The 12,804-nt window shown below is 44.4% G+C and overlaps 1 protein-coding gene across 1 annotated transcript in view; it reads right to left on the bottom strand.

The window, feature by feature from the left end:
* Positions 1-12,108: 12,108 nt before the first annotated feature.
* GSG1L (GSG1 like) overlaps positions 12,109-12,804 on the bottom strand; it is a 53,985-nt gene continuing 53,289 nt past the window's right edge. Inside the window, exon 7 of the mRNA XM_005152512.3 lies at positions 12,109-12,247. Within this exon, the coding sequence (XP_005152569.1) occupies positions 12,225-12,247 (23 nt within the window). The 3' untranslated portion in view covers positions 12,109-12,224. The remainder of the gene's footprint in view (positions 12,248-12,804) is intronic.

Below are 12,804 nucleotides of genomic sequence, written 5' to 3' on the forward strand. Positions count from 1 at the left end.
GCATCCTTCTTATTGATCAGAAAAGGTATGAGGAGGAGAGGACTTTCTATGCTCATCTGTCTTCTCTGTATCTGTCTGGAGCATCTCAGATCCTGTGCGATGGACTAATGATTTTTCAACCCTAATCCTTTGAGGTAAATCCAGGTTTTGTAAGTTATTGCAGAATACTTGGTCAAGCCCACATGGTTCACAGTTCTATCTGTTGTGGTTTAACTCCAGCTGGCAACTAAATACCCCACAGCCACAGTGGGATGGGGAGGAGAATCAGGAAAAGTTAAAACTCATAGGTTGAGCTAAGAACAGATAATAATTAACATAAGGTATAATGCTAATACTAATAATGAAATAATAAAAAGATATAAAACAAGCAAACAAAAAAATCCAGCAAACAGCAGTGATGCACAGCACAATTGCTCAGTACCCACTGACTGATACCCAGCCCATCACTGAGCAGCAATCAGCCTCTTCCAGCCAACTTTCCCCAGTTTATATCCTGAGCATGACATTCTATGGTATGGAATATTCCTTTGGCTAGTTCAGCTGTCCTGGCTGTGCCACTCCTCACTCACAGAGCACAAGTGACTGAAAAGTCCTCGATCAGGAGAAGCACTACTGAGCAACAACTAAAACATCAGTGTGTTATCAGCATTGTTTTCATCCTAAATCTAAAACACAGCGCTGCACCAGCTACTACGAAGAAAATCAGTTCTGTCCCAGCTCTGTCCCAGCTCTGTCCCAGCTGAAACCAGGACACTATCATTTTTCTCTGCCCCCTGCTCTTCCCTGGTTAGTTGGTAGCCGCAGCCAGTTTTCACACCTTTTGCCTCTGGAAATCTGTACCCAGTGTAGCTCGTCTGGCAACTAGAATACTGGTTTGTACCTTCTGCCAACCTCTCCTAGCAGCTCTCTTTACCCATTCAAGAGATTCCCCACAATTACCACACTGTTGAAAAACCATGAAAGTCTTTAAAGTATTTCCAAATGTTGCTAAGTTGTGGGACATCCTCCCCTGCTGCTCTGTGTGAAAGAAGAGTTTGCCTGCTGCTGTCTGCTCTGGGATAACATATGCCACTGAGGCAAGGCCTAATGAAGTCCTTGATTCCAGTCACTCATATATAGAAAGTAGCATAATGTTTAGAAAATACTGCATTAATCTCTGTAGGGAAGATGTCAGCATTTGCCCTCCTAATTGGAGCTGAGATGCAATGACCCTTTATATAACCAAAGATAACTCATTGTCCTAGTCAGCCCTAGATATTCAGAGTTACTCAACTAATTTCCACGGTAAATCAGGGTTAAAAAAAAACAAAACAAAACAAAAACCCCATTTTATTATATTTTTCACCGTTTTTTAACTAGTCACAAGTCAATCGTGTCAGTCTAGGATTTACAAGAAAGAGTAAACATGCAATCATGGAAATCCCCACGGAGCCCTTCAGTCAATGTCAGGCACAATTTCAGCAAGAGTAATTCAGCAAGAATGTGCTCAGTAACATCATTTGACATTGTCAAAAGCACGACAAAGGACAGAGAAGGATTAATATGAAATCTTGCTGAAGCCTGTGATGTAAATTATTAAACTTTCACCCAGTTCCAATTTCTGGGCCACTCAAAAACCTTCATGTCTTGGTTGCTCACCTTTACCTGTAGTGACTTGCTTTAAAGGGGTTGGATCAAGATAACACAAATTAATTTGTCCCACAATGACACTGAGAAGGGCAGGGATAAAGAAATAATCCGGTAGGGAGTACGCGTCATGCTGCCTCTTTGTGATCTCTAAAAAGATACCAGTTTTCACAGATACCAGTCTAAAAAGATACCGTTCTTCACAGCGTAATCTGAAAACCAGGATGCCTGGGAAGAGCTGCAACTTCTCTTTTCAATTTCTGCCTTTTGTGGTTTAATACAGCAGAATTTAAACAGCGAGAAGCACCTTTCTGTGGACAAGGGAGCAAGCAGCGATGCAATGATAGTGTAAAAGGCGGCATAGAAGACATGAAGTCTGAGTAGTACTGAGTCAGGAGACTCATCCTCATTTTGGAGGATGAATGTGTAAGAGCTGCACAATAAACTCTTCCAGGTTCATCCTGTAACATGTAAGATATGCTTGTATAGCAGGTAACACACTGGAACAACCAAAAATGGGACTCGCTGACAGTGATAATGTGAGGATGTGAGCAATGCGTAAGGGAGCTTGAATGAGCATTGGGACCAATCCTAGTTCCAGTGCCAGGGCCTCCTATTTCTATGGGGCCCTCACTTCTAGGGGTGCAGCTGCTGCACATCTGCCTGATGGATTATTTTCTATTAAAAAATACTCAGTCTGGAGATGTGCACTGACTGACATTGTCTCCTCTGAAGAGCAGCAGGGGAAGCAGAGGGGGGAATAACACACTGGAAAAATTTTTGCTTCCATTTGGGTGCTGAGGTCCTGGTGTTCAGAGCACAAGGAGGGTTCCTGGCTCAGTGGTCTCTCTGCCCATTTCTGTGACTATTTGCTTGTTTGCTGAGAAATGACTTACAGCCCATGTAAGACACAAACATCCCTTTATCACACAGCTTCTATCACCCTAATGGAATTCTGTCAGCTGAGGATAAAATGTGGACTAAGAAAGCAATTACAGAGTGAATCTCCTAGCTGCAGGAAGAGCTGAGAGATGGGGACAGAGTGCCCACCTGGAGTAATTTCCTGTCCAACTGGCCTCTAAATCTTGCTGGGAAGAGATCCATTTTCCACCCTTGTCTAATAGCATCAGCTCCGATCACCCTGGCTCAGGACCCTGTGAAGTGCTGCAGTGTTGTATTCTAGGCATAAAAGGAAACAATTGCAATTTGTGTCTTACTGACCTAGGAATTACTGGAAAATGTGAGAATAAGGCTACAGACCTTCTGTCTGATGGCTTTCTAGTGTTTGCTTTCTTAGCTCTTGGTTGAAAGACAGAACTGACCACACTAATGATCAGCAGGATCAGAACTTTTGGGTCTGGACTGATTCTTCCAACACCACATGGTCCTCCACCCACAGCTCACTGCTCTGGCTCTAATTAGGAAAGAAAAGCCATCACTTATGAGCTGCTAGCAGCCTTCCCCAGGTGTGCTGTTTATTTCTGGAAGGTTCCAATTACACAGGGAGACCACAGTGAAATCCTAACTTTAGCTTTCAACTCTAAAAGTTCTCTTTGTTGGGATTAAAATCAACTTGGTTTGGTGTGCATCTTTGCTCTATTGCTCATAGGACTTCTGAAAATGTCAGAATGTACAGATTTTGTGGAGATTTTCCAAGAGGATGTGCATTCTGGGGAACCATAAACCTAAGGACATACAGCAGACAGATCCATTGTTTCAGAGCTCTGTTGCTTGTGTTCCTTAGTTTATCTGAATGTAACTGGAAAAGAAGGTTTTTGGCAGTTCATCAAGCTGGGCTAAGCGTGTTGAGGTGAATGCTGGAGAACACTAAAGGAACATAGAAATAGCCAAGTCTCCATCTTCTTGGCAAAGAAGGCACTTGTTACCTGAAAGTCTTCTGGCCCTGGAGGAGGTAGGGGGTGGGTGCAGTGCTAAAAAGAAGTTGTAGATCTGGACACTGCATATCAGAGCTATTGTAAGGGCCAGAAGGAGCCTTGTACTCATCTGCTGCCTCCTGTGAATGAGGCCAGCTGAGGATCATGGACTGAATTGATCTCCAAACCATGTCCCAGTCAGTATGGCTGGAGCTGAAACAGATGTTGGTCAAAGGCTTGGATGGAAAGCAAGCATTGTAGGCATAAAGGGTAGGGAAATGCAGAAGAAGCAGCTATGGCTGTGAAGGTTTCTCAGGGAAATGACTCTTCACCCAAGGGGAGCACTGTACTTAGGAGAAGAGATGGGCTCTGTGTTAAAGGTTATGAACTGGGAGCAGTTGAGCCCTTTCATCTTTTCCATTAGGATTTCTCTTCTGCCAGATGGCAGCATAAGGTGGCTGCCAGAAAAGACATTTCTGTCTATAACAAGCTGGGAAAAGAACTTTCATCTTGAGCGAGAGAGAGCTTTCATCTTCCATCAAAAGGGCAAGGCCTGAGGCAGCACCGGCGCATCGGCTTTACAGGGTGCACAGAGTGGTTGGCAGGAAAATGAGTCAGCCGGCCCAGTGAGCCGAGCTGGGACACTGGGGACTGTCAACCTGCTTGCTTACAAGTGTGGCTCAGCAAGTGTGAAACACTGATGGGGCTGTGCCTGTTGTCATTCATGGCTCTGTGCTCCCATTCATCAAAGGTGTTCGTGGCTGCTTTCTGCGATTGTGTGTACACTCTTTGTTTTTTACCTTACTGAAATCAGACCAGGTTACACAGAGGGCTTCACCCAGTTTGGGCTGGAAAACCTCTAGGGCTGGAGGCTGCACAGCCTCTCTGTGCAATCTGTTCTAATGCTCGACTGTCTGAATAGGGAAAAAGTTTTTCCTTTGACACATAATAATCTATACTTCTCTCCTGATTAAATGCCTAGATCAGTGTGGATAAGACTTCTGGCATTGCAGAAAGGTCATCTCTGCTGTCGTCATCTAGCGGTATAATAATAATAATAAATTTGGTCTCCCAACGATAAATACAGATTTGCAGATTAGCAGAAGTCTTATGATCTGCCTCTTTCCTGGTCTGCTGGAGGCACTGCTAAAAATAGAGTAAGTAGGAAAGCTACCTGAAATGCTATAAGCCTAAACAGAGGTAAAAACTAATCTAGAGTGAATGCTGGTTCTGGCTTGTTTCCAAAGGAATGTTTTTGGATGGCTTACTATATATTGGTAGTTGTTTGGTAAGGATTAACTGGTGAACAAATGAATCAAACTGACATTTCCATTACTTACAGGAGATCTGTCTGTGGCCAGAGTTCATGGAGAAGGATTTGGGATATAGTAAGACTTTTTATTATCTTTAATATTGTCAGAGAAATGAAATAGATCCTATTATTCATCTCTCTGGGATGGTCATGTATCTGAGTATTAACACAAAATGGGAGATCTGATCAAACCCAACTGACCCAGCACAACACTGGTATGTAATTTAATCGCTCTCTTTGTGGCACTGAGAAAATATGTTCTTTCCAGTAAATGTGCAAGAAGCTAAGATCTGCGTTTCTCAGGGGAGTACTTGGGTAAATCAGTGTGTGTTCTGTCCTTATGCATTTCATCTCAAGTCCTTTGGGATATCCCCAGTGCCACTTTTTCCTGGGATAGTAGCATTAAGGCCCAAGGGAGATTTGCACCTTGATCATCTGCTTCTGATTTGGGAATGAGGGCTGGGGAGTGACTTCTTGGACACTTGTCTGCCTGTCAAACTGCAATGGGAGGAGAGGTCCATGGGCGAGGACTCATAGTGAAAGAGTAACCACCTGTAGAAGGATATGGAGGTAAGAAATAGAAAAGGGTCTCCAGAAGTAGTTTCACCTTGGGAAACAAATATTGTAGATTTAATGTGAAAATTACTGATTGAGCAGGAGTGTGCAAAGAGGATCTAGGTATATAAATGTATAGAGAACACATCATAAGAAGGAGGCATTTGGGTAGGAAGAGTTGAGAAGACATTCATGGTAATTAATGGTCCTGCCCAAACTCCTATGACTCAGATTTCAGTATAGATGGTGCTGATAATTAATATAAAGAAGTTGACAGGTGCCTAAAACTAGCTCTGCTATATTTTAAGTCATAAACCAGAAGGGCTGGTGGACTTGTTTTGCAGCAAGTGTTCACATTATGCAGAGATATTATTATTAACAGTATGAACGGGTAAGCATGAGCTCATAAAATGTATGATTCAGTGACTGATTTTGACTGCAATTATGCATTAGAGATATTAATGAGAGGTCTAAAAAATGGATTGGCAATGCATGTAGATGTAACCATGGTAAAGGGGCCTCCAAAACAATGCCACAGAAACTTTGCCATTTATCTTTGTTATCCACTGATGCAGACGTAAATAACCTGTGGAGGGCTCCTGTCCAGATGATATCCCAGCACAGTGCTTCTGGGGGAAGGAAACTCCCCACATTTTCCCATGGTGGATCTTCTCTGCAAGTGATTCCAGTGCAGGTTGTTTGTATGGCTTCTCTTTTTTTCTGGGATGTGTGTGTTGCCAGCTGTTTGTTGTATTGCAGTGGCTTAGTTTCTGCAGCACATATTTTATTATTCAGTTTCTTTTACTTGAATGCTGTCTGATCAGAGGGGTTGGACCAGTTGACCTCCAGAGGCTCTTCCCAGCCTAAATTATTTTGCAATTCTGTGACCAGTATGGATCAGGACCCTCTGCTTACCATAACTTACCTGCTGTAGACTGTTCTGCCAACTGGAGCCTACAGAGCCACAGCATGGTGGGTATTAAAAGGCTGCTTATTTAATGCAATCAGTCAGTACAAACTACAGATCACCTGAGGCTGGAAAAAGTATTCATGTCCTCACACTTCTGACTAGACATCTGCTCCTAGAGATGACACAAGGGAAGACAACCTGTGCCGTGGCTCTTGGGTCCTCAGGTTACATGCAGGGATGAATACATAACAGACTGTGCATGTTACTTGAATAAGTGTAATACTAATGAGTCTCTGCATTTGGGTGTGACTGGAGAATAGCAAAAGTAATGCCTGTAGTTAAGAAAGAAAAAATCATTTGGTCTGCTATTGGGTCTTCAGAGTGGAAAATGCATGTTCAAGATAAAAATATAGAATTATATATTTGAATGGAGTATAGATGGAATGCAGCATGGATTTATAGACTAATTTTTCACTATGTGTCTGACTGCATTCTCTCTCTGTCTCTACATAAGGGTTGGTGATAACATTTTGGAGAGAAGGCTTATTTAGGCTAAGGAGCAACACAGGCACAGTGCAAATCAGCATGGATTGACCAAGAGAAACAATTGCTGAATCTTTCTAACTGTCAGAATAATGTAATTGCCTTTTTGTCTGAATACCAGGCAGCAAGACCTAATGTCTTAAGACAGAGCATGCTTGTAACAGGACACATTTCTGGCAAGTGCAGGGTGCTGAAAGTGAAAGCAAAAAAAATCATTTCAGGCCCGTGTATTTAAGATCCTGTTGTCTTACTTCTGTTATGCTGACTCAGTTCTCTTACCCTCCAAGGAGAAGGGCTCTTTCTGCTGGTGTAGGCGTTCAGCCCTCATCCTCCTGTTGTGTTAGGAGTGGGTGACTGCAGAAAAAATAGACTGCACAGAAAAGCTCTTCAGAACTGTGGGAAGACAGCTGTGCTGCTCTCCCCAGCAAAGCTAGGTAAGCAAAGCTAGCAAGGAAAGCTAAGGCTCGTAAAAGGATGAAAGGATTTGGGAATGCACAGGAATACAAACAATAAAAAGCTCTCAGGGAAATTAGTAGAAAATTAGTGGATTTTTCTCCCTGTAGAAAAACCAGAGAAGTGGCTCAAGTATTGGAGGTGGTCACAGAGGTGCAGACAGTAACTGCAGGTGTAGTACGGAGAGCAAACAGTCCTCACAGAGGCAGAGCTGCCTTCAACGTATGGATGCAGGAAAGAAGGAAGCAAGGAGTCTAAAGGACAAATGCCATGGGTATGCCCTGTTCTTTTTTCCACAGGTTCCCTGCAGCCGATCAGTTGGGCTGCTGCAGCATGTAAGGCACTGGGGACAGACTGCAGGACTCAGAAGTTGGAGATGATAACCTAATAATAATGCTGGGAAGACTGGCCAACTATGCTTGGATATAAATAACCTGGAAGCTCCACTGGAATAGCTAAAAGCCAGAACTATCAAGGTGAAAGACCTAATGCACATCTCTAAAATGGGTGGAAGTGATCCATACCACAACTGATCCAGAAGAAAGATGACACTGAAACCTGAAAGGGACTCATTGCTTGATGATGCAATGCTAATAAAAATAATTCATATATCTGTGCATATATCTATTACTAGTTGACACAAGGAGGACAAGGCTAAAACAAATAATCTGAGCATATTGTCTGGCCTCATGAACATGAGCTGCCACAGAGCCTGTTCTCACAGGAACAACTGTCAGATTTTACAGACAGAGAGGGCAAGCAATAGAAATTATGAAGATTGATATTGCATTTTCCTCAGTTCTTTGCCCTATGAGGATTACAGCGAGCTCTGAAGAGAAACTTCTGAGAGCTGGGGGTCTGGTCTGTCATATAAAACCAAGTCTGGAGTAGCAGTACCTATGTGAGTTCTGTGAGAGGAGGGCCAGCCTATTCCCACCCATCTGAACCAAAGGAAGGGCCGCATTTTCCTACAAAATAAAGAACTATGAAAGCAGGACATAAATGCTTGCAAGACAGGGAGCTTTTGTGAGACACAAAACATTTCCTCCATGGTGCATAGAGCCTTCCAGACCATTTGTCACAATCCATCCTGGTGCTCATTGGTGTGCGTGATTTGCTCCGAGGTGACACTGCATCTCCAGAAGCTCCATCACTCCTCACCTTTGTGCCTAGCTGCGAAGGGAGCTAGGGGAGAACACCTGTTGCTTCCTTTGGTACTGTGGCTGCCCCAAGGGTGTATGCTGTGCACAATCCTGTGTGTTGCTGTATGTCATGGTTTAAGCCCAGCCACTCAGAACCACACAGCCACTTGCTCATTCCCCCTTTTTTCTTCCCTGCTCCCGGAGGGATGGGGAGGAGAATCAAAAGAATGTGAATCACATGGGCTGAGATAGGAGCAGTCCAGTAACTGAGGTATAACACAAACCACTGCTGCTACCACCAATGCTAATAATGATAAGGGAAATAACAAGGGAAGAGAACACAAATTCTCACCACCAGCTGACTGATACCCAGCTTGACTGAGCAGTGATCTAGCCCTCCCAGGTAACTCCCCCAGTTTATATACTGGGTATGATGTGCTGTGGTATGGAATACCCCTTTGGCTAGTTTGGGTCAGGTGTCCTGTCTCTGCTTCCTTCCAGCTTCCCCTCCCCCCTGGCAGAGCATGAGACTCAGAAAGTCCTTGATCAGAGTAAACATTACTGAGCAGCAACTAAAAACATCGGTGTTCTCAGCGCTGTTCCCAGGCTGAAAGTCAAAACCACAGCACTGCACCAGCTACTAAGGAGAAAAATGACTGCTACTGCTGAACCCAGGACACTGCAGCTACCTGGTAATGTGCAGGATGTGGCTGTGCATCTTAGCTGTAGTTGGTATAGAAAGGCTACATGGGCAAAAGTGCTGTGCCTGTGTCTGCACGTTGGAGCGTAAGTAAAATAAATTGCTAATAGTGAAGAGCTTAAAAAACTGTATATGTAAGCCCAGCAGAGAACAGTATAGGTACATCATGCTGAAAGACAGGTAGGATCTCTCATACAAATGTCAGAACATCCTTATACAGAATGTATAGAGCATGTCCTTGGAGTGTCCTGCTCCCTCCTATCTCCAGTGATGTCTGGAGCTGTGGTGACACAAGGAATGAGCTGCTTTTGTTTTTTTCTATTTTTTTACCTCCTCCTACCTGTTGTTTTTGGAATAAGCTTAAGAATTTGATTATATCTCAGCAGAGGGAAAGGTAGGCTGAACTCACAGGTTACCTTTTGCTCACCTTGCTGTCCTCAGTGGACTGGCAGAGAGCAGCAGCAGTGTGCAGGACAGACATGTTCTGGGTTTTGATGTACCTGTCACATTGAGACCAGGGAAGTGACTGCTTCCAAGAGTGTCAATGACTGTCTGAAAGGGGTGGATGTTCCAGTAGGGTAGGGAAGCAGCATCTTCCATTGGTAGTGAGCAAAATGGCACAAGGACATCTCTCCAACCCTCCACCCTCACCTGATCTTTACAAAATGAGCTGCAAGACCTGTGAGCAAAACTTGATGGACAAACTGTGGTTCATCTGTTGCACTTTGCTGGTCACAGGGAGAGAGGAAGGAGCTCCAGGGTGTTCACAATGGCCCAACCATTCAGCACCATTGTCACAGGAAGGCACAGCTGGTCTGTCAACTCACTTGTCAGAGCCTGGGAGACATGGAGGTCACAGACCTTTACCTGTGTCACTGGTGGGTTGGTAATTTAGGGGCATGTTGCATGCCGTTATGCCCCAGGCCCCGGTTACCGGGAATGGAGACCTGCTTGGGTGTGCTGCTGCCCCTGACATCTGTGCCTGGTGCTCTTCCCATGTAACCCAGGATGCAGCTGGGCAGAGGAGGGTGGTTTGCTGCATGCCCAGGTCACATCCCAGTGTGTATCCAAGTTATGATTATATGTTGATTTCATGTGCAAAGCATTGTGAGACAAAGAACCCAACCCAAAACAAAAAAAACCCAAAAAAAAACCTAAAACAAAACAACCCAGGCACAATTTTCTAACAAGTAATGTCATTTAATGAATGATATACTCTAGAAAATAGAAACTACCCAGATGCTGGTTTGTTGATCTGTTTGGGGCTGGGAGAATGCCCTTGCGTGGACATATAATGCCTTCTCTGGATCTTTTTGTCAGCATTTGTAGTTGCTGGAAACAAGGAAACGTCCATATGTTGAAAAAGACACTAAGGGGCATTTTTTTCCTAGAATGTCAGAAGTATGCAGAATGCCTTCCCACCCTGTCTCACTGGGCAAGTGGCGTGAAGGGCTCAGAGCTCACCAGTATCTTTAGGCATGCTTCATACCTAGTGGAGATAGACTCAACTGATGGTACCTACCACAGTTAATCCTCTAAAATCACTGGACACTTCTCACTTTGCAGAACATGTTGGGGGTTCTGGTGTTATTGCAGTTCTTTCTGGGTGCTTTTCTGCATGTGCTGTGTCTCCTCCCTCAAGGTCTGGCTGCTAATTCCAGGGAATATGCTCCTCAGAATGTCACAGTACACTGTGTACAGCTCTGGGTCTATTTTGGGCTTGGGCAGAGATTGGGACTTGCAGGCCTGTTCAGTGACCGAGTGCTGTAGCAAGTAAACATCACTGAAGAGTGCAGTTAGGATCTTGTGTGCAGCCTTGTAAGGGTCATCCTCAAACTGCACCATTGCCTTGAGCTCTGTCAGGGTATAGCCATTGTAACGCTTACTGTCTTCAGCCAAGGGCTGCACAGTCTCACCAATGTGTCTCACTTTCCACTTCAGGCATTTCAGTTCTTCTTTTACATCCTCTATTTCTTCCTCCATGGCTTGGAATTCCTTCATGGTTACAAATGTCCTGCCAAGGAAAGAAGTGGCAGACACAGTGTGGAGTTCAGAAGCTCAGAGGGGTGTAATACACCCAGCTTGCCCAGGGTTGGAATCACAGAGCCTGACGTTTGGGAAGGGAGGTACTGGCTATGTCACTGAGTACCATGCCCAGCTCTTAGCTGTCAGGCTTCATAGTCACAGCAGAGTTTCTCTCTGCTAGCATAGGGAGACATGTGCTTTCTCATCTGGAAGGAAATGAGGCACCTTAAAACTGTGTCCTGCTGGAAGAACTGAGATTGACAGTCTGGCCCAGGAATGGTCTGTAATCAGGGCTGGAGAGCTAAATGGATGTATGGAAAATACAGTATTTTGCTTCTTGGGTAACCAAGTTTAGTGGGAGCACAGGGTAGTTACTGGATAAAAAGCCACTGGGAGCATCTAAATTATAAAGGATATTTAACTTTTTTGTGAAGGGCTCTTAATGACCCTATACCAGTTTGAGTCATTGGAGGACTTAAACCTGTGTATGGTCTGGATACATACCTTTCATGACCAGGATCTTCCAGATCTGATTCAAAACCCTTTCCTGTATTCTTTAATCCAGTTTTAGAATAGCCAGGAGACTGGGAACTATCTTCAGGAGTTGCTGCTGGAGGCCTTGTGCTTTTCCTTGTTGGGGTCAGTGTGTGATCTGATGCTGAAGCTTGTACGTTTTGTGCTGTGTGAGGACAAAAGGTATAGAAGGAAGCTGCATTGATCCCTGGACTGACTGGAGAAGAGTCAGAGTATTGCTGTGACTTGGCTGAGCTGGGTGTTGCACTGAGCCTGGGGCTGGCTGGGCAAGATGCTGGAATAGTCCGTGCTCCGAGTGGGCTGGGACACGATATTGCTAAATGTTTATCTCTTTGCTCAAATGGTTGAAGGTTTGGTGATTCTCCTGGGGCCAATCTAGTGATGGAGGCAATGTCCAGCAGGGTTTGATCCTGAACCATGGAGATCTGGCTGGTTGGTCCTGATGAAAGTGAAGAGCTGCTTGATGTGTCGCTGGAAGAGTTTGACGTAGCGAATGGGGGAATTTTCTGAGCATTATGGTCACTCCTGTTCCTCTGCGTGCTAGTGACATTTAGAGCTGGGTGTTGTGAAGCCCTAAAGAAAGACAAACACACACTTTGTCCTCTGGACTGGGCTGAAGGTTTGTAAGACAATTTTAGGCCTATTTTTGGGACAATTTTAAGCCTGTTTCCCACAACTGCATTTCCCCATAGGCTGTTTTGTTTCTCATGCCTGTATAAAACCCTCTGCTTTTCATGAGCAAGAAAAAAGTGCTTGAGAATAAGGCACATAAATTCAGGATCAGTTCCTCCCTGGTGCCACCTAAGCAGCTATCATCAGTGTGATAATCACTGGCACATCAGTGTTCTTCCCAAAAGTCAACAGCTCCGCAAGAACCAAGGATTTGGTGCTGGGGAGGGACATGAAAGAGAAGAAAGCTACTGGCATATTGACTGTGACAAATTCCAGTAAGAATGCAAAAGAATAAAGCCTGGCTTGCAGGTTGCCACAACACCTGCCCTTGGTCATTCCTGAAAACTACAAAGACCTGCCTTCACTTTGGACCCACATAGTTCAGTTTCCTGGTAGCTCTGCACATTCACCCAATGAATTAGGAGATGAATAAACAGGCAAGATAAAAACAGAAGGGC

This window comes from Melopsittacus undulatus, chromosome 8, assembly GCF_012275295.1.
Source record: "Melopsittacus undulatus isolate bMelUnd1 chromosome 8, bMelUnd1.mat.Z, whole genome shotgun sequence".
Lineage (NCBI taxonomy): Eukaryota > Metazoa > Chordata > Aves > Psittaciformes > Psittaculidae > Melopsittacus > Melopsittacus undulatus.